The sequence below is a fragment of the Vitis vinifera genome, chromosome 18, assembly GCF_030704535.1.
Source record: "Vitis vinifera cultivar Pinot Noir 40024 chromosome 18, ASM3070453v1".
NCBI lineage: Eukaryota > Viridiplantae > Streptophyta > Magnoliopsida > Vitales > Vitaceae > Vitis > Vitis vinifera.
In genome coordinates, this window is record NC_081822.1 from 12,216,250 (window position 1) to 12,242,782 (window position 26,533).

The 26,533-nt window shown below is 32.5% G+C and overlaps 4 protein-coding genes across 4 annotated transcripts; all 4 read right to left on the minus strand.

Moving 5' to 3' along the window:
- Window positions 1-1,692: 1,692 nt before the first annotated feature.
- On the minus strand, window positions 1,693-2,376 carry LOC104882616 (F-box/kelch-repeat protein At1g57790-like). Its single transcript, XM_010666653.1, has one exon. It carries the CDS (start codon window positions 2,374-2,376, stop codon window positions 1,693-1,695), a length of 684 nt encoding a protein of 227 aa, XP_010664955.1.
- Window positions 2,377-6,177: 3,801 nt separating this feature from the next.
- On the minus strand, window positions 6,178-7,537 carry LOC100266028 (snakin-2). The gene is made up of 3 exons (XM_002275658.5): window positions 6,828-7,537; window positions 6,696-6,741; window positions 6,178-6,613 (listed from the first exon to the last, which is right to left on the minus strand). Exons 1-3 carry the CDS (start codon window positions 6,894-6,896, stop codon window positions 6,432-6,434), a joined length of 297 nt encoding a protein of 98 aa, XP_002275694.1. The 5' UTR covers window positions 6,897-7,537; the 3' UTR covers window positions 6,178-6,431.
- Window positions 7,538-11,539: 4,002 nt separating this feature from the next.
- LOC100243720 (uncharacterized) lies at window positions 11,540-17,492 on the minus strand. The gene is made up of 6 exons (XM_002275638.5): window positions 16,974-17,492; window positions 14,515-14,714; window positions 14,245-14,385; window positions 13,315-13,395; window positions 12,150-12,274; window positions 11,540-12,060 (listed from the first exon to the last, which is right to left on the minus strand). Exons 1-6 carry the CDS (start codon window positions 17,194-17,196, stop codon window positions 12,012-12,014), a joined length of 819 nt encoding a protein of 272 aa, XP_002275674.1. The 5' UTR covers window positions 17,197-17,492; the 3' UTR covers window positions 11,540-12,011.
- Window positions 17,493-22,636: 5,144 nt separating this feature from the next.
- LOC100248859 (probable alkaline/neutral invertase B) lies at window positions 22,637-24,857 on the minus strand. The gene is made up of 4 exons (XM_002275612.3): window positions 24,429-24,857; window positions 23,723-24,154; window positions 23,077-23,635; window positions 22,637-22,985 (listed from the first exon to the last, which is right to left on the minus strand). Exons 1-4 carry the CDS (start codon window positions 24,855-24,857, stop codon window positions 22,690-22,692), a joined length of 1,716 nt encoding a protein of 571 aa, XP_002275648.1. The 3' UTR covers window positions 22,637-22,689.
- Window positions 24,858-26,533: the final 1,676 nt, after the last annotated feature.

Here is a 26,533-nt window from a genome sequence, read left to right on the forward strand (position 1 = left end):
CCATTACCACCAATTCTCTATTTAGAATATCATAGATCAATTTGTCTTCATCTATTAAATCGTATTAAAGAATCGTTACCCAATTTTTTCTTCTTTCCTAACTTTTCTAAGATTTGTTTAGCATTATGAACCTTTCTTTTCCATAGGTACGTGCATCCCATTTTAAGCCTTTGGCCCACAACCTAAGCCCAATGCTTGGTTTTTGAACACTGTTTGATTGGTTTGTATATATAGAAATTAAATCTAATTAATCTCACATATAGAAAACTAGTTCCATACTCAAATTAATACTTGGAATCTAGTTTTTGGAAAGCAAACGTAACCTCATGATTAAATTATGGTTTGCAATGGCCTATCCTTGTTGATGCCAATTTCCCAAATGGATTCAATTTCTAAATTCATAAAAGTTCTTGTGCATCAAATTTTCATATATTAATTTGCAGTTCTAGTATGGTGTTTCAATCCACAACTTAGGGTAGCAAAGCTTCTTGGCCGACGACCCGTATAACGTGGTCCAGGGGCCATTACTTAAAAACCGTTAAGACTCCTTGATATAGATCTTGTTCGCAATTTATTTACCTTTTGTAGTCAAAGCAAGCAACAATTAAGTACCACGACCAAGAGACGATGCCCCGTTTCCCAAACTCTTCACCTCAACCCGAGCCTTCTTCCCCAAATCCAGCCTGGAAACAAAGGCTGCTACTCCTCCGATTGCAATGTACTGCCTAATCAACGAAATCTGCCCCTTTGACTCTGTCATGTGAGTTGTGTTGGCAACCTTGGATGCCCCATGATCGAATTTTGGCAGTTAGGAGACGCTCCACCGCCGTTAGGAACGTTGAAATTTGTTACTCTCCCCTTTCTTTCCACAAAATTGAAGTGTTATTTACTAAAACTTAATACTTTAACAACTAAAATTAACTTTAACTTAAATTATTTTTAAGTTACTAACTTAAAACTTATTTATTTATTTCTTATTTTAAATTATTCAATTAATGATATCCTTATTAGTTATAATTAATGTTTATTATTAAAAAAATTAATTAATATTTATTTCCATAAAAATGAGCCATGAACATGATTATTAAATATATTCTCGTTATATTACATGTATATAAATAAAACAAAAGAAATTGAGATTAGGAATAAATTATTTATTTTAAGTTAATACTTAAAATTATTTTAAATTTTAAATAATAATATTAAATTATTTTATTAAATATATATTTTTATTTAATAACTTAAATTAAATTATTAAATGATTTAGGATTGATTTACCAAATACCCTCATCATTCTCTATCATTGACTTGACTAGGCATGTTCACACAATGAAGCTATAACCATACAAAGAGTTGGCGAAGACCAGGTGCAATCCGAGGAAGACGGGGCGGAGGATATGGAGAACGCCTCTACTGTATACTCCATGCTTAAGTGTAGCGGAGGAAATGAAATTGTCTTGCCTCTAAAGGGGTTACACATCCGCAAGATCGTTGTGGAGGCTTGGATAAACTTTAGCAACAGCCAACCAATTTTGGTACCAAAATAACACCGTCTCATCAGGATGAAAGCATGAAACCATGTAGTTATCAACCACATTTCAAATAGAAAAATAGGTAAAAAAATATTCTAGATTTTTAAACATAATTTTATTATAACCTCGTGATTAAATTATATTTTCATTATTTAAATTGTTAAATTATATAAATAGAAAAAGGAGAGGGGGACTTTTGCAATGGCCTTTCCTTGTGGATGTCAATTTCCAAAACTGTTAAGACTCCTTGAAAATTTGTGGTGAAGATCTTGTCCGTAATTTCTTCATCTTTTGCAGTCAAAGAAAGCGACAGTGAAGTACCACGACCAAGAAACAACGCTCGATTTCCCAAACTCTTGACTTCAACCCAAGTCTTCTTCCCAAAAGCCAGCCTGGAAACAAAGGCGGCTACTTCTCCGATTTCATTGTACTGCCTAATCAACAAAATCTCTCCCTCGGACTCCACCATGTGAGTTGTGCTGGCAACGTCCCTGGATGGCCCATGATCAAATTTTAGTATGTTAATAAGGACGTTCCATTGTCGTTGAGCAACGTTGAAATTCGCGAGTCTTCCCTCTCTTTCCACAAAATAGAAGGCTCCTTTAAGGTAAGCAACGTCCATTCCTGCGTCGAAATTGCCAGAAAATTCACACTTACTCCATTCTTTATCACTAACACGACATGTTCCCACAACAAAACCACGGTATGAAGAGTTGGCGAAGACCATGCAGGTGCAATCTGAGGAAGAAGGGGCGGAGGATATGGAGAACGCCTCCACCGTATACTTCATGCTCAAGCGTAGTAGAGGAAGTGAAATTGTCTCGCCCGTAAAGGGGTTATACATGCATCCGCAAGATTGTCGTGGAAGCTTGGGTAAACGTTAGCAATAACCAACCAAATTTAGTACCATAAAACGTAGTCTGATGGGGATCAAAGCATGGAACTATGTATTCATCAAACATGCCTTGGCTTTCTTGTAGTAAGGATCGTATAACGTAGTTGTGTGACTTGTGTCTACGTCCACTATTCCCAGCCATGGAAGTTGGCGGGTGAAGGCAACTCTATCAAGAGAATACCAATCCTTGCATACTCCGCGTTAACGTAACTGATCCATGAAACTACGTTTTCTAACGATCAAAGTCAGCATGTCTTGTGGAAGATCCGACCAAGGCCTCTGCAACTTCTTTATCCGCTTGATCGCTTTATCTTCGTCTCTTTTTACTGTCATCGCTTTCTTCTTTGGACGCGCCATCAAGAAGAACGAAGGATTCAAATTTTACAAGAGGATGAGCTTCTCTCTCTTCTGCTTTAATACGAAAAAGGATTTGAAATTAATAAGAAAAAAGATTACTAAGTATGTTATAATAAAATAAGGATTTTCAGATTTTTAAATTTTACAATAAATTGATTTGGGTTGTTGGTTAAATATAATTAGTAACATTTTCAAGTTTGATATGCCAAAAATTCTTTATTCATTTATTTTAAATTTACTATTTATTGTCCTCAAGCTTTTTGAATCATGTAAGAACCCGTGGCAATGTTTGTTTCTCGAAAAAATTGAGGAAAACAAAATAAAGAAGAAAAGTGAAAGGAATAAAATGAAAAAAAAAAATTATGTTATGTTTAATCCCCGAAAGTAATAAGGAGAGAAAAATAAATATTAAAAAAATTATTTTTTGGTTTCAACATAAAAAAAATAGTTATAAATTTATATATTTTTAAATTAATTAATCTTTATATAAAAGAGAAAAAAAAAACTAAAACAGTTGAAAATGATATGTAAAATAATTTATTGATTTTAAATTTATCTTTTATTTTCCTTAATTCTTTCTTTTCTTTCACTTTTTCTTTTTATTTTCTTTCCCTCACATGTTCTAATAAGCAAATATAACCTTAAAATCAATAAATTAAGCTCATTCAAATTCATTTCACTTATTTTTCTCTATTATTTATGAACTAAATAATTTTAAAATACATAAATTTCTAACTAATTTTAATTATATTTTATTTTTTTTTGTATTTCTTGTAACAAAATCAAACATAAGAAAACTATTTTTCTTAGCATTTTTTTTATTTTCTTAGTATTTTCCATGAACCAAACATAGCCTAATTTCTTTAAATCGAAATTAATTTGAATATTCACATGTATTTGTTTTTAAATCAATTGAGTTTGTTTTTCTTTTTTTCTTTTTAAATTAAGTTCTTTATAACTTATATTTGCATTGTTTATTTACCGGTATAGAAAATAGGATTGATTGAAAATGTAAAATTCAATAAGGAAAAGAAAAATAAATATAAGGTGTAAAATAGGTTTCGGTTGAGAGATTGCTTTTTTATTTTTTATTTTTGCTCTTATTTTTGTTTTTTGTTTTTTTGTATACTTAATGTTTTATTTCCATTAATTTTCATTTAATTATTTAAGTTTGTATTAATCTCCAATATAATGAAATAAAGAAATAATTAACAAAAGAGCATCAAGCTTCAAAAATATAGATGAGGATGGAATTTTTTGCTTGAATTTAGCAAGAGGTAAAATTAGGTTATCCTTTTATGGCACTTGGGCCGCCGGGCTTGTTTGCTTACTGGACTAAGCAAATTAAGGGCCGACATGATCCAACCTCTGTGACACAAAAAAAAAAAAAAAAAGGAAAAAGAAAAGAAAATCAATCATATAATATTGTGATATTAAAAAGGAAACATTAGATCACCCATGAAGTAATTTTGTAAAGTATGAAAAGTAATTTGGTCAAATATTTCTTTAATGTGACCATAAATTCTTGTTTGAATACATTTTCTATTTTTTATTTTTAAAATAAAAAATAGTAGTAAATTCTTTAGAAAATGTGAAAACTTACTTACTTTAAAAAAAAAAAGATTTTTTTTTAAAACTAATTAAAAAAATGAAATTTTTTAAAAATATTTTCTATTTTTAAAAATAAAAAACTGTTTTTTAAAAACTCTACCAAACAAGCTCTAAGATATTAAAAACCTTTTCTTCATATATTTTTTTATATATAAATTATTATATTTTATATAAAATATTAAAATGAATTTTGCATGGAATACTCAAATAATATGAGTATTTGATAAAATATCAATTATATTACATTAATTATACTTTTTGGTTGAGGTTGCAGTAATGCCTCTCCATCTAAATAGTGACCCTAGAAACAAACTAGGATGAATGAGATATAGCAAGATATTTATTATTTGGGTAACCATTTTTGAAAATAATTATAAAAAATAGTTTTTAAAAACAATTTTAAAAAATTATTATTTAATTTTTGTAGAATAGTAGTCTTTTTGAAAACTTAAAATATTTTTAATATGCTTTTAATATTTTAAAATATGTTTTAAAAATAAATTTTATATTTAAATTTTATTTTTAATGATTTTACATGTTAATATAATTATTTCTTAAAATAGTTATAAAAAAAAAAGTGAAAATAACAAAAAAACAATAAAAGATGTTATTTAAAAATATCATGTTTTCTGTTCTTAAAAACAAAAAATCGAAAATAATTTTTTGATGTCAAACATGTTTTTGATTCCAAAAAACAGATACCAAATAAATCCTTAAATTTCGATACAAACAAAAGTCTCATCCCGAAATTGCCAAAGCCACATCCAACACATTTAGAATAGAATAGTTATCATTGGTTTGAAAGGAATGTTATAATTATTTTTACATTATACATTTTCTTGCTTGATACAAGTGACAAAATGAGTTAGAAATTACCCTTGAAAGGCCGGGCCTAAACTTGATCTAGCCCAAACTCCACAAAAGGTCAGTCCATATGGGGTATTCAACCCAGAACGAGGTGGTGTTTCAACCCAGACTGGAAAAACACGTTTAATAATTTGTTAGCAAAAATGCCTTTTTTGAAAATAAGGATTTTTTTTAGAATATATTTTAATTATTTTTAAAATTATTTTAAAAATAATTATATAAATATCGATAATAATTGAAAATAAAACATTAACAAACCTTTTACTGTCATGGAGACCATTATGAAGCTTTCGGGTGACTCGAAAGCTCACGAGGAACATGTAGTAGCTCTGAAAAAAAAAACATTGTATCCATCATTAATGTTTTTGCTTTCTGATATTAAATTGCAAGTGAGGGTCCAATCTCATTTGCCCTCTACATGTTGCTTTTATTCCACTTTTTTCTTTTTAATTTATTTCAGAATTTAAAATTTCTCAAATGGAAAATGTGCATTTATCATATACGCACATTAAAAAGTGACAAGACACTGACCAATAATACGTACATGCATCAAAACATTTGAGTCATTCTCATCACCTTAATAAGATGGTAGACAAATCATGTTCGACCCAACCCTTGATTATGTTTGGATCATATTTATGTATCCCACATTCATCATAATAAATATGTGTTTTTTTCTGAATCTAGTGGTACTAATTGGAGTGCTCCATTTCAATTTTGTCATAAATCATAATAATTATGATATCCCACTTTAGATAGATGAGAAATTTTTTGATACTTTAAATCATATCAACATCATAAGGGCTCAAAGATATACTGTCATTGAAAAAATAATTTATAAACATTAACATTTACTTCTATTTGATTTTTTATAGTAAAATTATTTTTGTACTTTTCTATAAACCAAACATGGTATTAAACTAACAGGGAAAGTACTTCTTATTTCTTCTCAACTCAATACATTACACAAGTTTACGGGGATTGAATTGCAAACCATAGAAATGCCTAATTATTATTACGTATGGTAGAAGGAAGACAACAAGAGCGATTGGTAAGAGCCCACACCGAAAGAGAAAGCCACTCAGACCATATACAATCTATCACACTCATTTATTAATTATTAAAGAGCCCTTTATTTCAACCTGCTGGGTTCCACCATAAGCAGTGGTTTAAGGGCACTTGCGTTCGTTGCCACGGGTGGTCATGTTGGCGTAGCAGGGGCAGATCTCTTGGTTACCAGACGTGCCTGGAGGGACGCAGTTGCAACGAGCGCAGCAAGTCCCACATGCCCTGTTGCACAGATTTGGCCTCGACGACAGCCTACACCTCGCACTGCATGCTCCCCCGCAATCTGAAAATGGTGTATATATTAATTCATCAACCCTGCAATTCAAAGGAACTATATATAACTAGATGAATTCAATGATATCTACCCATTTTCTCTGTCGGAGAACTCGCTCCGTCGCCGCTGGTGGTCGCCTGAAACTCCAAACGTATAATTAGTATTATAAGCAAAAATATTGAAACCCTGACATATACCAAACCAAAAAATCTTGAAAACTTACCGCCTCAGTAATCTGGTAAACAAGAAGAGAAATGAGAAGTGAAGCAATGAGAGTTTTGGAGATGGCCATGGCTTTAAGGGTGGGAAAGAGAGGTTTTGGTTTGTATCTTAGGATGGGAGGTATGGTATATGAAATGAGAGAGAGGTGTGTGTCGTATTTATAGGGAAAAAAACAGGAGAAGAACGCAATGAATAGGGTGGGTGCATGCCAGGACGCGACATTCCTAACCTATCACTGTATTACGCGGAGGCATTTGATATTTTATTTGGGAAGAGGACCCCGCTTCAAGCCAATCAGCTAGTGAAAGTGGGCATACTCTCAGGCATATGTGGTTAATGTATCTATCTGGCCCTGGCTCTTTCTATTATTCCTTCTTGCCTCTTTGTTGGCGCTCCCTGTGCTTTTAGTAAGTGACGTTGTCTTCTAGTCTACTTGCTTTTACGCTTGGATTTTATGATTCTTCAATTCAAAACAAACGTCTATGAATAACATGGCCCTCCGGATTCATACACATTGAATAGAAAGTGCAATACCACTCGTCTTTTACCTTCTACCTTCTACTTGAAATTGTGGCTAAACAAGGAAAAAAACATAAGATTAATGATCCCTGTAATGGGGTTACGTCAATTAAAAGATTTGATAAATCTGAAGTGGTTGATGGAAAGGATAAGGGGAGGGGCAGGTCTGAGAGCTACATGGTGACCACCGTGATCAAGCGGCGGAGATTAATCCAATCCATGGTCCCATTTAAGCCTAATAAAATCATACACCTGTTACGCCGACTCTTTTGAACCCTCATATGTATTATTGTAGATTCCTTTCCTCTTTATCACAACCTAATCCGATTCCCTTCCAGGGGCCCCCACAACCAGCTACGTGTATCCTACTTCCTAAATATGTTTTTGTTTGGGGGAAGTACATCTTGGCGGTGCCATGCAGAGAAACATTACCCAGGGGAACCAAAGCCCTGTCAGAAGGAAAAAACGAAAACAACAACAAAACCGAGACGGAAGCAAAGGGGTGAGTCAAAGCGTCCACACGGGCGCTATCCGAAGCGGCGTCACTTTAGGGGAGTGTTTGGGGGCTCAATTGGAGTTGGTGAGAGCTTTGGTATTAATTAACTAGGACAGCTAGACAGTGTCTGTCATGGGATAGAGGGATACAGCTGTACTTCGTTGTGTTCAATGATCATCCCCTGCCACGTCGTCAGTCCAGTCGCACTCTTGGTTCGATTTGATAGCGTGTGTATCCAAGTGGTCCAAGGCTCCAGGCCCAACCCCACTCTGGGCTCCCAGAAAGGGCCGTTAGTTTTGCGATAAGACGAGTTTGGTGTGACAATTTTTAACCATCGTGTTTTCGAGAAAAATCTTGAAAAGTGCTTCTTTTTCTTTTTTTCGTTGAGATATATTATTCTACGCGTTTCTTTGAGTGGGTGGAAGCCTTTAGACTGCTTTTGTTTGGTATGGTGGAAAAGGTGTGATAGGAAGAAAAAAAAAAATTCTAGGATGACATGGTACTTCGGTAACTCATGTTTCATACCAATTGTTTTGGTTGTAAATATTTTATTAGTTCGCTCACAGAATCATGCTTCCTATTTATAGTTTGGTTATTTGGACAAGTGGACCACTTTGGAAGATGTGTTCAAATAACAGAAAAATATTCTTTTTCGTGATGAATCATGCTTGAATTCTCATTTTCTCGGAGAAACGAATACTTGGTTTCTCAAGAAAATAAATACTTGGTTTTTTGAGGAAATGATCCGATGTAAACAACTGTAAACGGGTTATATGGTATGTTTTGGAGTGCTTCAAGCTACTCAAGTATAGTAGTCGAATTTACTTTACCAATACACTAGATAATCTGATTCGTTGTTTTGTGTTCATTGTCCATCAACCTTTTTGAAATTCGTTTGAATTATATAAAGTGTCTTCCAATTAATATTTCGTTTTCCCTTAAAACAATAACAAAAATAAGCGAAGGCCGATTTTCCAAATTAATAAATGAATAATCATTTCTAATAGAAATAAAATTGTCTAAAATAAAAATTAGAGAATGCAATATCATTTCATGATAAGTTTACAACGTGTTAGTCATCAATATTCATAATGATCCTTTGTTTAACAAAGTTAGCACGAATACTCGCTCTTGGTTGACTTGTAAGCAAGGAAATGCTGGGGAATGACTCGGAGATTCATCTTTAATGAATAAGTCGATAATCTCTTTTCTTTTAAAGATAAATGGATGAAAACCTAAAGAAGACTTTTTATTCTTTTTTACATATCTTGTTTTTTCTCACAATCATTTTTTATAGGCATCTTAGCATTGGGCAAGTATCACCCACCTATTTTAGTGTCTATAAGGCAACAAATAGGTAAAAGCAACGCATAATACCTTACTGGATTATCTTAACAAAAGGTAAAGAAAAACGAAGAGATTCTAGATAAAAGGATTTATTGAATGACAAAAATAGAACCTATGAGGATGAAATCCCTTTGTACTTAGTTACAAGATTGAAGTCATGATAATGACAAATATCAAAATGCTTATAATAAGGGGAGTGTTAAGCTAGACTTATTGGAATAACAATGCGAGGTAGTAGAATTAAGGATTGTCAACTACTAACAACAAATTGTCGGTGCATATGGCAAAATGGTTCAAAAAATAAGGTTTGTTGAATGAGACTTGGTTCTCCACAAAGTGTTTTGAGAATTTTAAGGACTCTAACGAAAGGAAATTACCCAAATTAGGAAGGACCATATTGAGCTTTGGCAGCCCAAAGGAAAGGAGTGCAAAAGTTGGCTTGGATGGATGAGATGGTCATACCGCACTATAACATGCTTGTAAGTTAAAAAAACTACATCAATGAACCTTTTTCCACAAAATTGATTCAATAAGCACCTTGTGCTTTTACCTTCAGAGCATCAACCTAAAGGTATTAGATAGTCCAAGAAAAGCAATTCTTGAACTAGTCTTTCTTATAAACACTTTGTACCTTCATCATAAAAGTCATCAACGTAAGGGTACTAGACAATCCAAGATAAACAATTTCTAAATTGAAACCTTCTTACTAAATAACATGAGACTTCATACTACCAATAACACATTAAAAAACGAGTAATAAGATAACGAAATTTCATTAATATAAACTCATATTTATATAATAAAAGGGTTCTTTGGCCCCATGACCATCGACCACTCCCCATCCTTTTTTTTGCCTTCCTCCTCTTTGCCCCTAAACTCCACAAAGGCATTCGCATAACCCCTCATCTTGCTTTAATTGATAAGATAATGCCTCTTTGAGAAGAGTCTCCATGTGAGGACAACCTTAAGAGCCTAGGCCACATTTGCTCTAAGGATTGTAGTGATTAAAGTGTGACATTCCAAAGTTGAGGACTTTGGAACCATTGATATGGCAAAGGAGGTAGCAAAAATAAGAGAGTATTTTATATTGATTTATTTTTTCTTATGGATTGTCCTCTTTATCCATCTTCACCTCCTCATTCTAATCTAGTTTTAATCACATTCCTCACCCTACATGTGCTTTCGAAGTGCTAATAAAATGGACATAACAAATTCCATTACGATAAGTAAAATATGTCTATATGTACAAGTTTAGAATGTCTCATCTCAACTTTAATTTTATCTTTCTTTTTCATTTTTCAACAAAGAATTGAGCATTTAACATTAATCATGGATATGCCTTTTATCCGACACCCCAAAAGGTAAGTGGCGAGTGAAAAAAACTTGCAACATTTTCTCTTCAAAATTAATGAGCAATTTTCATAAAATTAGAAGGATATACCAATTTTATAAAGAAAGAGCAATTTTCATTAAATTAGTTTGTCCCGTAAAAGGCTAAACCAATTTTTTATTTTTTATTTTTTTAAATCACAACTATTAATGCCAAACGAGGGACCAAGATCAGAAGGACCGTCATATATTTTGTACAATTCCAAAATTGAATAAAACAACTCCACAGCATGGCCACTAGAAGCAAGTGTATATACATCAATGGCTCCATTTTTTTCCAAAATCATGCAAAATTATAGATTTAAGATACATTTCAATTCAATAATGCACTTTCATACACGTCTCTAGTATACATATGGATTCCATATATGTTTTTATTGCTACACACAACTCCTCCAATGCATCACCGCCGACACGATGTACTTAAAATCTTGCTTGAATTATATTCATTAAAATAAATAAATATAAAATGAATATTCAAAATCCAAAAAATCCAAAATTTGAACGTCTTATTATTTTTGTGACAAAGAGTTAACAAAGCATCGACCATATTTTGAAAAGCAATCATTTTCGTTCAACGAATTCAGAATTGCATTAAATATATTGCCTCATCTCACTAGGGTATATGAGGGCGATATGTTGAAATTTCAACCATCCTATGGATAAAACTGTAACCATCACTAGGAAAATATGTTAAAAAATGGAGTGGGATAAAAACCCAAACTTATAAAATTCAAATTTAATATGTATTTATATATATTTTTAATATGAGAGTACATAAAAGTTCAAATTTTTAAAAACATTTTTTTTAATAATATAGATATTTCCTTTACTTGAATAAATGTTACCTCTAACTAAGGATTATATAAGTTTTAAATTATTTTTAATTTTTAATTTTTTATTATTATTATACCATACCACACATTTCCCTATTACCAAATAAAAATAAAATAATAATTAAAAAAAAAAAAGGGCTACAGAGCTAGGAGCCCACTCCATTATTCTGCTACAATGACACCCATTGCTTAGTGCAGAACAAAAGATCTGCACTTCTTTTTTTAAACATCACCTTCACATAACAGGGCACTCCATGCTGTTCTAAATTCTAATCACCATGTCGATTCTTTTCCTATTCATCAAAGTCTTCTAATTTTTTAAGAGATCTGTAGTGTAACAACTAACAACAAAAAAGGTCATGGTATGCTCCTTCAGCTTGGTTACTAAATAATTGTAAGGATAGCTTTCGGGAGCATGCATCATTTGAAGAGAACATTAACCCACTAGCTAAATACCAGTGCTGACTCCAATAAGTTAACTTGGCTTAAGTCGAATCACTGCTAAATTATATATTTACGGCAAATTGAGAGAACATTAGAGGGGCAAAAATTGCACATCTGCATTTCCTATCCTACCTGGGAAGCAAAATCTTTTAACTCACACCACTCCAGAGGGGAGGCGTAGCACCAGTTGTCCACCTACAAGGCTGCAACCAGAAAGATTTTTCAGTGTGCTCTCTAGTCAGGAAACATTAAATAAGGATGGATTTTTGGAGCATGAAGACACATTGCGCACCTCTTCACATAGTAATAGCAGAAGTCCGCCAAAATAAAAGTCTGGACAATTTCTGAAAGGAGGACCATTGAAGGCCATAGTCCATACCCCAATGCTGTTAGGATGCGTCCCTGCGAATCCATTACCTGCATCAACAAGGAAAAAAAAGTCGATCAGGTTGGACCTATAGATAGCTGCATATTACCACAAACACTGACAATTTGTTGACCGGAATGTCTATAATATTAATTGAGTAACCAAATATTTGTGCCCATCTACCATGAGATGGGCAGAACACTCCCTAACATGGATCTCCTAAGGCTTAAAAAAGAACCAGAACCAACCATCAAGTCTCAACCTCTTTCATTTCATTAATCTAATTCCTATGAACAGAAAATGGGAAACTTTCAAGTGCATTAAATACCATATCAAATCCATCAATCCTCTTGCTTAATGGGCAAAGCTTTGCTGATTAGTAGTTTAATACAATTGTCAACTTCATGAGACATAAGGATTCCTATAACAATTCTCCAATACACTAGATATATGTATGTGTATGTGCTCTGTCAAACTTGGGAATGTGTATAGCTGTTTGGAATAGTGGGAAAACAGTAGAAGGGCCAACTCTGATAGTAAAAAGTCCAAAATTAGTGATCACAATTTAAACAATGTATCTCTTCCATGGGCATCACTTCATCTCAAATATTGAATAAGAAAGAGTGTAAAAACTTGTGCAGTTTTGTAAACGACAAAACACTTAAGAGGGTGTAAAGTATAGAAGAATATACTAAATATGTTTGCTAAAATGACTTTTAATTCTAAATTAATTTTACCAAACAACCCTAATACTTAAAGTAAGAATTTAGTAATATGTTTTAAACGAAAAAAATAAAATATAATTTAATTTAAAGTCATTTTTAAGTCATAAAACATTATGTTCTACCAAACGCTACCTTCACATCGTACTTTCTCAACATATTTCAAAACAAAGATTAGCTTGCGAGTCCCCAAACTAGTGTTGGGCATTCCCATTATACTGAAAAGAGCCCCGGACTAATTTTTAGTATCTAGAGGTAACCTACAGAACATACTGGTTGGGAAGGTGATTATCGTACCACATAAGTTTCCATGAACCAAATCATATCAACACAGATGGAATTTATAGGAATTATCTGCAAGATCAAACCTGGAGGACCCAATGTGCACAACTCAAGAACCTTGCAACTCCCAGTGCAAATACATAATGAGCCGTAAAGGGCTCAACAATCTGAAAAAGAAAAAGAAATGAGAGAGAAAATAGTTGCATGACTCATCTGTATAAACAAGAGAAACAATAACTGTATGATTATGATCAAGGATTTAATTAGATAGGGCATTAATTATATCAGACATTTTTGAAAGGACATTAACAGAAAGTTTACCAGAATAGTTGTACTTGTCATTTCAACTTATGGAGTTAAAAAAGCAAAGGGGATTCCATTTGAACCACCTTTTCCCCCTCAAATCCCCTAATGCATTTTTTAAATGAAAAAGGATATGTGAAGTTACAAAAGTATACTCATATTCTTCCCTTGTACAACACAACCTGAATCTCATCTTCTAGCAGCTCCTCCCTCTCTCTCTTTTTGTTTTTCTAAAATTTAAAGTGGAGAAAAACATGGGATGAATGGGAAGGAAAGAAAATGAAATGGGGCACAGGCAGAAGGCAAGGGAAAAGAATGGAAGAAAATGGGATTAGAGGGGTTTGGAAGAAGGAAGAAGGGTACTTCCATAATTTCTCATTTCATTTTTTATTTAAAAAAAGAATAACAGAATTAGAAGCACATCACTAAGGTGGTATGTATATAGATACACTTTTCATTTTTTGTTTTCAAAAAAACAAAAAATAACAAGAACTCTTATACAAATAGAAGAGACTTACCTTAAAAAGATGATTTTTAAATCAGTTCACATAAATATAATAAAGTAAAAAGAATTTTACTACCTCAATATAAAGTAAACTCCTACTCTTTGTATAAGAGTTCCTAACTTAAGTCATTCTGTTTTTTTAGCCTTACAATTTTTCCTTTTTGTTGGTTCAAAGCCATATATTTCTCTATGTCACTCTATATTATACCTTTGTGTTCTGCATCACACGTAGTTGGGGTAGTACAGAGATAGCTTCCAAATAAACACAGAAAGCCCAGCAAACCCTGTTTATAATATGATGTGGAGTGGATGGATGAATAATAAGAGACAGTAGAGCACAAGGTATGACCTAGATCCAAACCAAAAAAACACACATTGATTAAGAAAAAATTAAATGATCAAATTGCACTGTTGATTTCGCTAATATCATTTAGTCAGGTTAGAAGTATCTGATTTTAAAATGGGTGGCAGCACTCACCACATAATAAATTTTAAAGTTGTCCTTGTCATCCATATAGCTGGACATCAGTTTAAAACGAATCATATAAATAACCCACAGGGTTGTTCCCAATGTAGCTGAATCAAGTATGGTGTGTATATCATATTCCATAACCAAACTGCAGTACAGTCTAACAGCTAAAAATATAGCAGTTAGTTCTTGTGATTTTAGCGAAAGTCCTGCAAAGAGTTCAAAACAATGAAGGACCTATCAAAAAGGTAAAATAAAATAACATAATAGAGCCGAAAGAGAAAAAATGGAAGTTACAATCAAGATCCATCACCAGCCATGTGAAAATAATACCAAAAGAACACGAATTAATCAAAAAGTCTGTGGTATAGTTTAGCTATATTGACCTCATTTGGATGATAGAGCTACAACGAGACATAATGTCAAAAATGCTATATACACAACATGCTGACGATTTTGGCCCAATCAGACATTTAAGTGTGCCACTTCTGTCTTGGTCTTATTTGAGTTCAAACGGTGATAGCAGAGTTTCAATATGTTCATAAAGCAGATTTCACCTAAATTTCAGGTAACTATGGTGGTATGACTGATGGCACAATAATGAAATGTCCTGCTTTAAAATGGCATGGGCTGCAGATCATCCCCTAGAGCCAATTCATTGTCAACATGACAATTTGTCTTCAACAACTTTCACATTCATGATCAATTGATTCCCCTTGAATGATGGATCAGCTTGCGATTTTTAGAGGTAAAAATTGATTTTCTATGTCTTTTACTAGCTAAAAATTAAAGAACTCGTGTGTATGAATTCTAATCAATTAAGAATTTGTTTTTTTTTTTAATTATAAAAAGGCTTCCAAATACGAAAAATCATAAGGCCTAATTGTGGAGAAAAAGTTAGAAATCTATGGTGTTATCTCTCATCTTTTAGAATTCCAAAACCTCAATAGTTAGAGATCAAGTTTTAAATTCACCTTTCAAGAAGAAGAAGAGGCGTTTAGTCAGCATGGTTAAGAAGGATAGGAGTTTGCCATGTCAAGAATGTGAAAGAGTGTGAGCATGATCGGGTATAAGACCCTCAACAGGAGTATCCATCTCAAATATGCTAAAACTCCATATCCCCTTGAGATTTACTAATTGTTGTTATGGCCAGAATATAAACCCATGGTTTTGCCCCCAAAGAAAAGACATTTTCAACAATGGTGAGTGTTGTGTGGTTAGGTTGCTTTCATTAGCATAATCCCTTAACATTAAATCTTAATAAAGAGTACTTAGTGTTTATTTGGATGCACTTTTTGTTTTCTATTTTTAAAATTAGAAAATAGTATGAACTTTTATGTAAAATATAGAAATTTTAATATAAAAAGTTATGAATTTATCATATCCTTATAAATTAATTTAAAATTTTTTTAAATTTGAGGTAGTAAAATTTTTTAATATCACAAATTTTTAAACAGTTTTTAAAAGTTATCATCCTTTTAAAGTATATCCAAATGACACCTTAAAGATTGAATTTTGGATTAATGGAAAATAAGATTTAAATTTTTTAGGAAGGCCTCCTCTCCTGTCTAGGTGGTTATTTCATTGTGAAAAAAATGAGTATTTATCCAATACACCCTTGATTGATAATTCTCCACAAGCGGCAGAAGGGTTTGGTACTGCAATTAAATTTACTTCATAGAGGTAAATTGGACCATCCACAGGCCTGATTCAATTGTGTTGCCTGGGACTTCAGGGTGATACTATTAAAAATTTAACAGATTCCCCTTTTTTTAAAACTATTTCTCCAGTTAAGGCAAGATCTTCTTCCAACAAACCTTGAAACCTAACCCATCTTGAATATAGCTGGGCGTCACCATCACTGTTATCATTGAAGAACATAGAGATAGAGTTTGAAATTGTGATCTCTACAAAGTGGAACCCTTCAATGCCCACCCATAACATTGGGCTACAAAGCATGGGTAGAATTGATATATTCAAATAGATATATCCTCAGTAAAAAAAATTCTATTGTTTATAACAGTCAAGTTTTCTCGTTCAAGAGATTTCTTTATTTTCTATTTTTTTGGCTCCTTAGGGTCTGTTTGTTTTGATAGAAAATATTTCACAGAATTCAGAAATACAGAACGATTCGTTTCAATAAATGCCTGATGGTAAACGGCCAAGATAAAATTTACAATGCTTGCTCGATCCGAGAATCAGAGGAAAAATAATGACTTTCTAACAAATTATCCCTTTTTCTTTTCCCTCAGGAAATTTTTTTGCATCCAAACATACAGAACCTCTCCCAATAACTATTGAAATACGAGGAAAAAAAACACAGAACAATAATTCGAAATCGAAATCTATAAAAGGAAAAAATAAATCCGAAATCGAAACCTATAAAAGGAAAAAAAAAAACAGAAGCACTACGGAATATAGACAAAAAAGAAAATAGATTAGAAGGGGAATGCAGAAGGAGAACGTACCGGCACAAGTCCTCTCCTTCGTGAGCTTGTAAATGAGAATAGAGATACCGAGGGCGTGAACAGCCTCGGCAGCAACAAAGAGACTGTCGTGATCCCGTACTACCATTCGGAGGAATATCACTGCCACAATCCCTGAAGCCACCGCCAGAAACGCCTTCACCTTTGGCGGTTGTTTCCTCACCCATGTTGCCACTGCGTGGATCGGCGTTCTCTTTCCCTTCATTTCCCCCTCTCTTCTCTCTCTCCAACCACCTTTTTAGCTCTGCGAGGGACGCAAATCTTCCAGAGTTTGAAAATGTTTTCCCAAGAAAGATGACTTGAGATCTCGATCGTTGATTCCAACAATATCTGACGGTGTCGGTTATCAGAGTTCGGAGAGAAGACATGCAACAGCGAGTAGTGATTGGAGAGCCTTCGAGACTTTATATTTTGTTTCCATGGTAGTGGAGGAAACCGTTGCACTTTGATGAGCGGTCTTCGGTGGGGATCCGGACGGATATAAGCCGTTGCATGACGTCTGGGCTGGGCTGGTCAGCTACTAAGCCCCCACCCCACGCACCCGAAAGAGACTTTTGGGTTCAATTCTTGAATACGACTACGAATATGAGCTCAATTTTAGCTTTCTTATTTTCTTCTTTTGGTAGCATGGCCCTACTCACTAGGGGATTTCTTGTAGATTTATTCAAGGGCATAGATTGGAGAAGTATTTTATATTATTATAAAGCAACAAATGACCTCCCAAAATTAGTTTATAATAGATAAATTTTCAGCAAGTGAATAAAAAAGGAATTATTTGTTAAAAGCGGCAAAATAACCCTTCATTTGTCAAATTAACCCTTTTGTTGTAGAAAAATAAAGTGAAAGAGAGAAAGTAGAATGCTTGATAAAAAAACTAAATGAATTTTCATTATGTCTTCCCATTTTATAAGAAGTTATAAAGATATATATACCATCACGAATGATCATCCATACGTTCTCACAATGTTACAAATTTTCATATTTTATAACATTCCCCTTGAATAATTATAATATGATGATTATTTTGTTAAAACCTTGTTAGTAAAACTTAGTGGGACAAAACCTGGATGAAGAGAAAAAAAAAATGTAGTATATTTATATTAGTATCCTCCTTTTCATGTAGACATTATTATAATTTTTTCAATATGTCAACCAGTAAATATTTCAATCTTCACATTTCAATGTTGTACCTTAACTTTTTTAATATAGTCGAAGGTAACACTTTTATGAGTAGATCTGCTAGATTTTCAAGACTGATTTTGTTGAACCTTAATTTCACATTTTTTTCTTGAAGCTTGTGAGTGTGAAGAATTTAGGAGATATATCCTTAGTTCTATCACCTTTTATAAATCTTCATTTTATTTGTGTAATACAAGCAACATTATCTTCATATAATTCAATCACATTACCTTTGATGGGGGGTAGTTCACATGTTTTTATTGTTTGTTTGACTGATCTACATAATATTGTCGTACCGTCATAGGTAAATACATATCCCATTTGAAATCAAGCTTTGTTGGGGTCTGAAAGATAGCCAACATGTGCATATCCAAACAATTGAGATTCTAATCCTTTCGAATAAAATAAACCTATGTTGGTTGTTCCATGAAAATATTGTAGTACATGTTTGACTCTATTTCAATGGCTCTGAGTTGGTATGAAACAATATCTCGCAAGCAAGTTAATAAATAATGCAATATCTAGTCATGTATAATTTACAAGATACATCAATGCATCAATAGCATTGAGATATGGTACTTTTGAACCAGGTAGTTCTTCATTATTATTATTATTTTTAAAGACGAAATGGGTCATTTTCACTTCAAGTGAATAAACTACTATGGGAGAACTTAATGGATATGATTTGTCCATATGGAAGCACTTTAGGACTTTCTCAGTATATGTTGATTGATTTGTCCATATGGAAGTGTTTCAGGCTAAAATAAAACTTTGTTTCTCCAAGATCTTTCATTTCAATTTTTTTTTTCTTTCAAATAATTTGTTGTTCTTTGGGAACCCCAACAAGAGTTAAGTCATCAACATATACTATAATAATTGCAAATTTGATTTCTAATTTCTTATTGAAAACACATAAACATATAGAGTTATTCATATACCCTTTTTTTAGTAAGTATTTACTAAGACAATTGTACCACATATGTCTAAACTGTTTTAATCCATATAAGGATCATTGTAACTTGATTGAGTATATGCTATGATGATTTGTAATATTTACTTCAAATAATTTAAATCATGTATATATCATCATGTATGGATCCATATAAATATATTGTGACAATATCCATGAGACGCATATCTACTCCTTCTGAAACTATCAAATTAATTAAAAATCAAAATGTGATTGTGTTCATGATGAGAGAGTATGTTTCTTTATAATTAATATTAGGTCTCTATGAGAAAACATTGTACTACTAATTGCGCTTTATATTTTATGATTTTATTTTCCTCATTGTGCTTTCATATAAAAACCCATTTGTACCTAATAGGTTTTACATTTTTAGGCGCTTGGATTACATATCTAAATACTTCTCATTTTGCTTACAAATTTAGCTTTGTTTGGATTGCTTGTTTCCATTTGGCCAATAATATCTATATTGGCATTCATTCATAATTTTTGGTTCGAGATTCTCATCATTTCTTATGATGTCAATAATCACTTGGAAAGAAAATATATTATTAATAACAAGAGTATTGTGATCCTATTTTTCTCCCATATGTAAGTAATTAATTGAGATCTCATTATGTTGAGGTATTTGTGTGTCTTTAGGGGCTAATTGTATAATTTGTGTCTCTTCAGGGGTTATTTGGTTGTCAACTTGGAGCTAATAAATTAATTTTAATAACCCATTTTTAGGTGTAACTTCTACAATGACATCAATTCATGCTCAAGTATTTGCAACTAGAATAAAAACAGGCTTGGTCGCTTTCCTTGCATAAGTGAATGTATTTGACAATTGATTTGCAATTTATTGTAAGCGAATGATCTTTTGAACTACTAGGTCATATTTATTTGTTCAAGGATCAAGGTGAGACAGTTGATGCATTCGAGGTAATTTTGTTATTTTCAAGTCATTATTATATGTATTCAAAAGCTATATATTATTATCATTATTCATAACTTGAAGTTATGAACATGCTTGTCTCATTAAAATACCACTTGACTATGAAAAATTGGATTATATGAACATCATTAATGTTCTTATATTCATAACTTCTTATTATAAATAATGACAATAATATACATCTTTTATAAGGAGTTATAATGAAATATACATCATCACGGATCATCATTTACAACTTCCTATAATAATACAAATTTTCATATTTTATAACAATTCTATATTTGTACTGATATATATATATACCCATCAAACCAAATAAAAAAAAAACAAGTCTTCTAAATTCAAACTATTTTCTTCCTATTTCTCTCTCTTAATCGTCTTCCCTAATTTCTATGTGAATCTCTTTCTTCCTTTCCTTTTTTCTTTTCATTGTCCATTTGCAAAAATACTTGTCGTATATATTTCTACATATATATATTACTACTCAAACCAAATTAAAAAGAAAACCTACACCCTCTATAAGAAATAAGGCTTTTGATTACCTTCTTAAATGCCCAAAATCCAAATTGGTTGTTTCACCGATGAATTTTCTATCGGTCGTGAATGGAACTACAAAAATTTGAGAACTACTTTGTTTCACAGCACATAAGGCTCTATTCCCCCTCATCTCCCAAAGATATATATATATATATATATATATATATATATATATATATAGAGAGAGAGAGAGAGAGAGAGAGAGAGAGAAAGACTTTGTTTTCCCTAATCTCCCATTTTGTTGGATTGGGTCAGGCCATATATATATATATATATAGAGAGAGAGAGAGAGAGAGAGAGAAAAAGACTTTGTTTTCCCTAATCTCCCATTTTGTTGGATTGGGTCGGGCCAACCCCACTTGGGCAACCAAATCCAATTCCAACACCATCTAAATTCAAACCCCATTTTTTTTCTTCTCTCTCTTTTTACCATATCCCTTGTTTATGTGAAAATCCTTCTAAATTCAATATATATATTGTTCCCCTCATCTCTCATTTTGTTGGATTGGGTCATGTCAGCCCACACTTGGGTAATCAAACCCTACTCTAACACCCTCTAAATTCAAACCCCATTTTCTCTCTTTACCATATTCCCTTGTTTATGTGTAAATCCCTCTAAATTCAAATATCTTTCTTTCTCTTTCTCATTCTTCACTTTACATTTTTTTATACCTAACTCCCTCTTTAAGTTTACACTATTTCAAAAGATAAAGATTAGCGGTAAAAGTTCTTCCATCTTTCTTTCTTCTTCAAGACATTCTCCATTTTTCTCTTTATTTTTTTATTGAGCTTTTTTTGTTGTAATTTTTTTTGCAGTTGTTTTTTAGTTTTTGCCATATCTTTTTTTTTTCAAGGATTTTGCTATCATTTTTTCTTGGGGATCTTATAATTATTTTTAATTCATATATATATATATATATATATATATATATATATTTTAAGGTTTGTAGTTGTTTGTGTTGAGGTGTTTTGGTTTTATATATTGTTATTAGGTTTTTCCACTTCTTTTTTTTTTTTTTAATTTCATTTAAACTTCTATCATTTTTTTGTAATTAAGATTTTTTATAATTGTTTTTCGAGGGGGTTTTTTATAAAGTTATTTTTTGTTAGAGATTTTGGAGTTTTTTGCTGTCGTTTCTTATTAAGATTTTTTTGGTAGTTGAATTTTTATTAGGTTTTGAAGATGACTAGATGAATATTTTAATTAAGATTTGTAAATAAAATGGAAACTTAATCTCATTTTGATTCTTTCAAGTCATTCTAATTAAGTTCTATAAAAGGAAAACTTTAGGTAAGATTTAACCTTATTTATGTTTTTTAAAATCAAACTTAACTTTCATGCAATTGAGGTGAACATCCTTAATGATAAATTAATCTCAGTAAAAATAAAATAAAATGAAAATATAAATGTATTATAAAAAATAGCGAGAACAAATATAATGAAAAAAGAAAAGTGGAAAGGTGATATTTTTGGAGGAAGTGCAATTTAGATGAACACCTTTGAATAAGAATGAAAATAAGTTGTTTGAGAGATAAGAAATTGGATAGAGTATTAAGAGACGAGAAAGAATTTTCTCGAAGTGTCACTAAGAGAAAGAAAAATAAAGTAAAGTAAAAACATAAAAAATGTTCATGACGCCAAAAAGAATGAAAGTTTGAGGACATACTTAGAGTGAAAATGAAATGTTGGGATCACTTTTAGGGTAAGAAAGAAAAAAAATAGAATTTGAGAGATAAATGATTTGGAAAAAGATGAAATGAACAAAATAAACTATGGATAAAGCTTTTAAAGGCAAAATAAAATAAAATAAAAATTAAAAAAAAAAAAGAGCACAAGTGTTGAAAAGGGTATCTTAGCAAAATTAAAGAGGAAGACTATTTTTTGCAATTTGATGGTTGGTATGACTTATTTGTCCTAATAACCCTATGAAAAAAGGAAGAGAAATCAATGATAAATTAAAATGCTATGAAACTGCATGGTCTAAAATGGTAAAAGCCAACAAACCTCACTAATGGATGCACAGATACACAGAATTAAGGATAGAACAACAAAAATAGAGAAAAATAGATATACGATATCAATGGGACCATGACAAGGATCTTTTAAAAAGGGGCTTCAGCTGTTTATCTTCTTCCAGAGATATCATGCCCAAATGAGATGGATCATCAAGCATCATCTTAGCCACCAAGTAGCCAGCAATGGACCAGGTCTGGAACTTTCGAGCCTGCTTTCCAATATACCGACCAAGTTTGCCATCATAATACTCCGGCCAGTTATCTTTTAACAACCGGCTCTCAGCTAGTTCAATGGCTCGTCTTGCAATCTGTGGACGTCCAGTCTTAATACATGCGGCGGTAAGAAGCCATATAAGCACTGTGGCAACCAAACACAACATTAAATGAAACTTCATATATGAAGAAAATTCAATCCAACAGCAATATTAACCAAGATCAAGAAAGTCTACCTGGCCAGGATCCACCATTGTGGTAACTCCACCTTGTATTCTTAGGGTCACAGCCAGTGACAATTCTCCATTCATGACTTTCAAAGGCTGGATAACAGATCTTAAGTGGCATTTCTCCAACCAACTCTTGCCAGCGTGATTCAATAAGATCCATGATGGCTGAAGATTGCTCAGGAGTTGCCAAAGACGACAAGATTGCAACACAATTTCCCAGGCAAAACCAACGGAAATCCATTTTCGCAGGACTTACATTTCCGATGAAGTAACCACCACGACTTGGCATGAAATCAAACACCCAATCCGGAAGAGAATCGGGCATTACATTGAATTTATTAACTGCTGTATGGGAGTACTCCTCTGTTTTATACCGATATATATCATTGAGCTGCTTTATGTCCAGCCAAAAGTAGCTTTGCATGTGGTAGCTTAAAGCATGGAGGCGTTTAGATATTAGCTCCACGAACTCCTTGCCCTTATCATCTTGCTTAAGCAAAAGCAATGCACATCTTAAAGCCATAAAGAAAAGTGCTTGTATTTCAATAGGATACCCATATACACCCTGAAAGTAATAGCAAAGAATAATAAGCTGGACGAGAATTCAACCAGTTATCATATTACAAACACAAAGAAGAAACAAATAGCTAACCATTCTGCGGTCAATCATACAACAGCCATCCGCACAGAGAAGAGTTGGATATGTATCAAAGCCTTCTGAAAGACATAGACTCAGGATAAGACGCATGCCCCTTTGGCACTCAGGCATCTCAGCTAAGGAAGAGTCCCCTGTGGACTTTGTATAGGCACGAAGTAATATGATCCACCAAAATCCAGAATCAACAGGCGCCACTCTTCCAATTGCACTCTCGCCAAAATCTGCAATTAGGGTCTCATAGTTCCTCACAGGGTCGTGAAATACTTTAAAGCTTGCTGGCATTACTCCTTCTCCTAGCTTGAACTGGTCAACCTTTTTCTCCCATGATTGGAGACGAAGAGTTTTCAAGATAAAATTCTTAACTATTTCAGGTTCTCCATTCATCAAGAAAGCCAAAGCACTAGGGACAAAGTCTCTCACAAACACCTGCCAGATAAAGGGAGTTAGCACCTACAAGCATCAAGTCACAGCTTCTGATACTTCCCAGAAAGCATCAAAATAGAGGTGAAGAAATTGTAAGCTGGAATGATAATTTAAAGGGAAACAATCAGGATACCCAGCACCAAAACCTTTTCCCTTGGATGATGAAGATGAAAGCGAAGTAACATCAATACAAAAAGCATATGTTATGAGTCAATACGGCTTTGCTAGTAATTTAACTATTAAATGGAGAAATTGGTAATCCAACAGGACAACACACCTGATCATAGTTAAGTTCATCAGAAGAATGGTCGATCGCAGCGATGGTCCCAACCGGTTGTCCACGGAAGTAAACCAGTGAACGCCTCAAAGCCTCCCATGCATCAGTGAACACAGGATGTGGCTCAAAGCAATGGTTTGATCTGGGTGTGTTCAAACTGGACCTAACAGGAGAAAATGTGTGATCAAGAAGGTCAAATATGTGGAAGGAGTTCTTCTCCACATTTCTATGAAAAAGAAGGGGCGATAGAGTGGAAGACAATTCATTGAATGACTTCTCTTCAAATGATCTATTCCTTTCTATGCTGATGGGTCTGGGTCTGTCCAATAACCTCAAAAAATCAGAGTCATCAATTTGAACAGTGGTGGATGCTGTCTCAAGATTTTTCACATTTCCATTTGAATACACATCCATGGGAATTGGAGACATTCTTGATATTATTCTTCAATGTTCAAACCCAAAATCTGCATTGATTTGATCAACAAAAACAAGCTTTTTTTACTATCAAATGTCACACCGAGAAGTCATACTTCCAAAAATGAACACCAATAACATCTCATAAAGTGACAAACTTAACCAGGATTATTTGTGGGTCATGTTTGAAACATACAAACATTAACAAATTATCACAACATATCATTCAAAAAAAGCAAGCATGCAATTACCATAAAATGTCAAGAAAAGGTTAAAATCACAATGAGAACTAAGAAAGAGACCTTGGAAGCGCCGGGGGCGCGCAAAAAAAAAACCTACACCACCTTGGAGCACGACAGCTTGCTAAAATTTAAAATGAAAGAAGCATGTCTGTTTCCAGTGGAGGTATTTATAGGTGAGGGTTGTTGGTGGTGGGTGCTGGATGAAAAGGGACTTTGTTGACTGGGTACCGGCAATGTTTACTACACGTGACCGGCTAAAACCGTGAGATGTTCGGTTTGGGAAGTTTGAGGTAGGTGGGAGTAACCGCCAGGACAGGTGAGACGTGGGACGACATCTTGGTACACCCGGACAAGGGCATAGGAAAAACACCCAAGATCTTGTCCTTTCTAATTTTGAGGAGGCTCCGAGCTCCAAGCCCAAAAATGGAATAGTTACAGAATTTTCCTTGCTATCAACGATCTTTGGAGATTCCCGCGAGGGCACCGCCGTTTGCCAATTCTAATCATTTTTATAACTAATGTTAAGCATATTATGGATGTTACAAAAAGATTCAAATGATGTATGCTAAGTTCTTTAAAAATAAAATCAAAATCTATCCAAATTTTAGAAGGATGTGCGAAGTGCTCACTTTCATGTGTAAGAAAGCATATGTCCAATAATGGTCAATAAAAAGCATCATATGTTTATAAAATTATTAGGCTTTGTCCACTCATGCAAGATACATGAACGGTTAGCTAATAACGTATTTTTTTATATTTAAATTTAAATTTAATTATTTGATATTATTAAAAAATTAATTTTCATCCATCTTATGGTTGTACATGTTTGAATATATTTTATTTTAAAATATTTATATTTATTAAATGATTATATTAATAGATAAAATCATATTTATTTTATTGAATAGAAAATAAAATAAAATTTTATTCATTATTTAAAAAAATTATTTTAAATTATAATTTAATTATGTACCATCTATATCAAAATTAGAAATAAGTTTATAATAATTTAATAAATTATTTAATTATTTTCTATATCTATTTTTATTAATACTTAACTTTATTCAAAATTGAAATTAAGTTTTATAATCATTTAATAAATTTATTATTTATTTTTCATATTTGTTCTTATTATTTTTTTTTTCATTTTTTTAATTAGTAAATTCAAATATGAACTCAAATATATAACGAGTGATTAAAAATATTGAAATTAGAATTAGAAGGATTATGACATATCTATGCATATATTCTAATGTTAATATTTTGAATAAAAAATAGATATTAAATAAAACATAATTAATTATTTTTTATTAAATTAATTAATCATAATGAAAATAATCACACTTAATTTAATTTATTCTTTATTATTAAATAAACAAACATATTTATTATTTGTTGAATTTTGAAAACTAAAATAATAATCCTATCCAAATATGATTTCTAATTCTT